General features: G+C 38.4%; 1 protein-coding gene across 1 annotated transcript; it reads right to left on the reverse strand.

Moving 5' to 3' along the window:
- Positions 1–58: 58 nt before the first annotated feature.
- On the reverse strand, positions 59–211 carry SARC_17077 (hypothetical protein; the record flags this gene model as incomplete). Its single annotated transcript, XM_014288823.1, has 1 exon — positions 59–211. A coding segment is annotated over one exon (153 nt), but the record flags the coding sequence as incomplete, so codon positions are not given.
- Positions 212–453: the final 242 nt, after the last annotated feature.

The raw sequence follows: 453 nt of genomic DNA on the forward strand, positions 1-453 counted from the left end.
CACATAAATATATATGTATATATATGTATACATATAGATGTGCTTATTTATCCCTTCCCTAGACATACATGGTATTTTCGATGTCCTGCAGCAGGGACATGACTTGCGAGTCCTGTCCACTGATTCCCAGCCAGTAAAGTATAGTCCCCCGCAATTCCGTTGTTGTGAGATGCGCAAATTCCGTTTCGATTAATTCATTCATGCCCATTACCTGAGTACGTTTTACGGGAGTACATACAGATTTTTTTTAGGTTTTTAGTTTGATTGAGACCATTGCCTGAGAATGTTTCTTGAGAACAGATAAGACGTTTTTACGCTTTCGAAAAATATGTATATTGCCAGTATACGATGTCAGTAGACAGATATGGATAGACACGTTCAACGGTAAAACTCTCTTCATAGGTCCGATTTGGGAAACGCGTACTTGCCAATATATCAATGTCTTCCATCAAT

This window comes from Sphaeroforma arctica, assembly GCF_001186125.1.
Source record: "Sphaeroforma arctica JP610 unplaced genomic scaffold supercont1.9674, whole genome shotgun sequence".
NCBI lineage: Eukaryota > Ichthyosporea > Ichthyophonida > Sphaeroforma > Sphaeroforma arctica.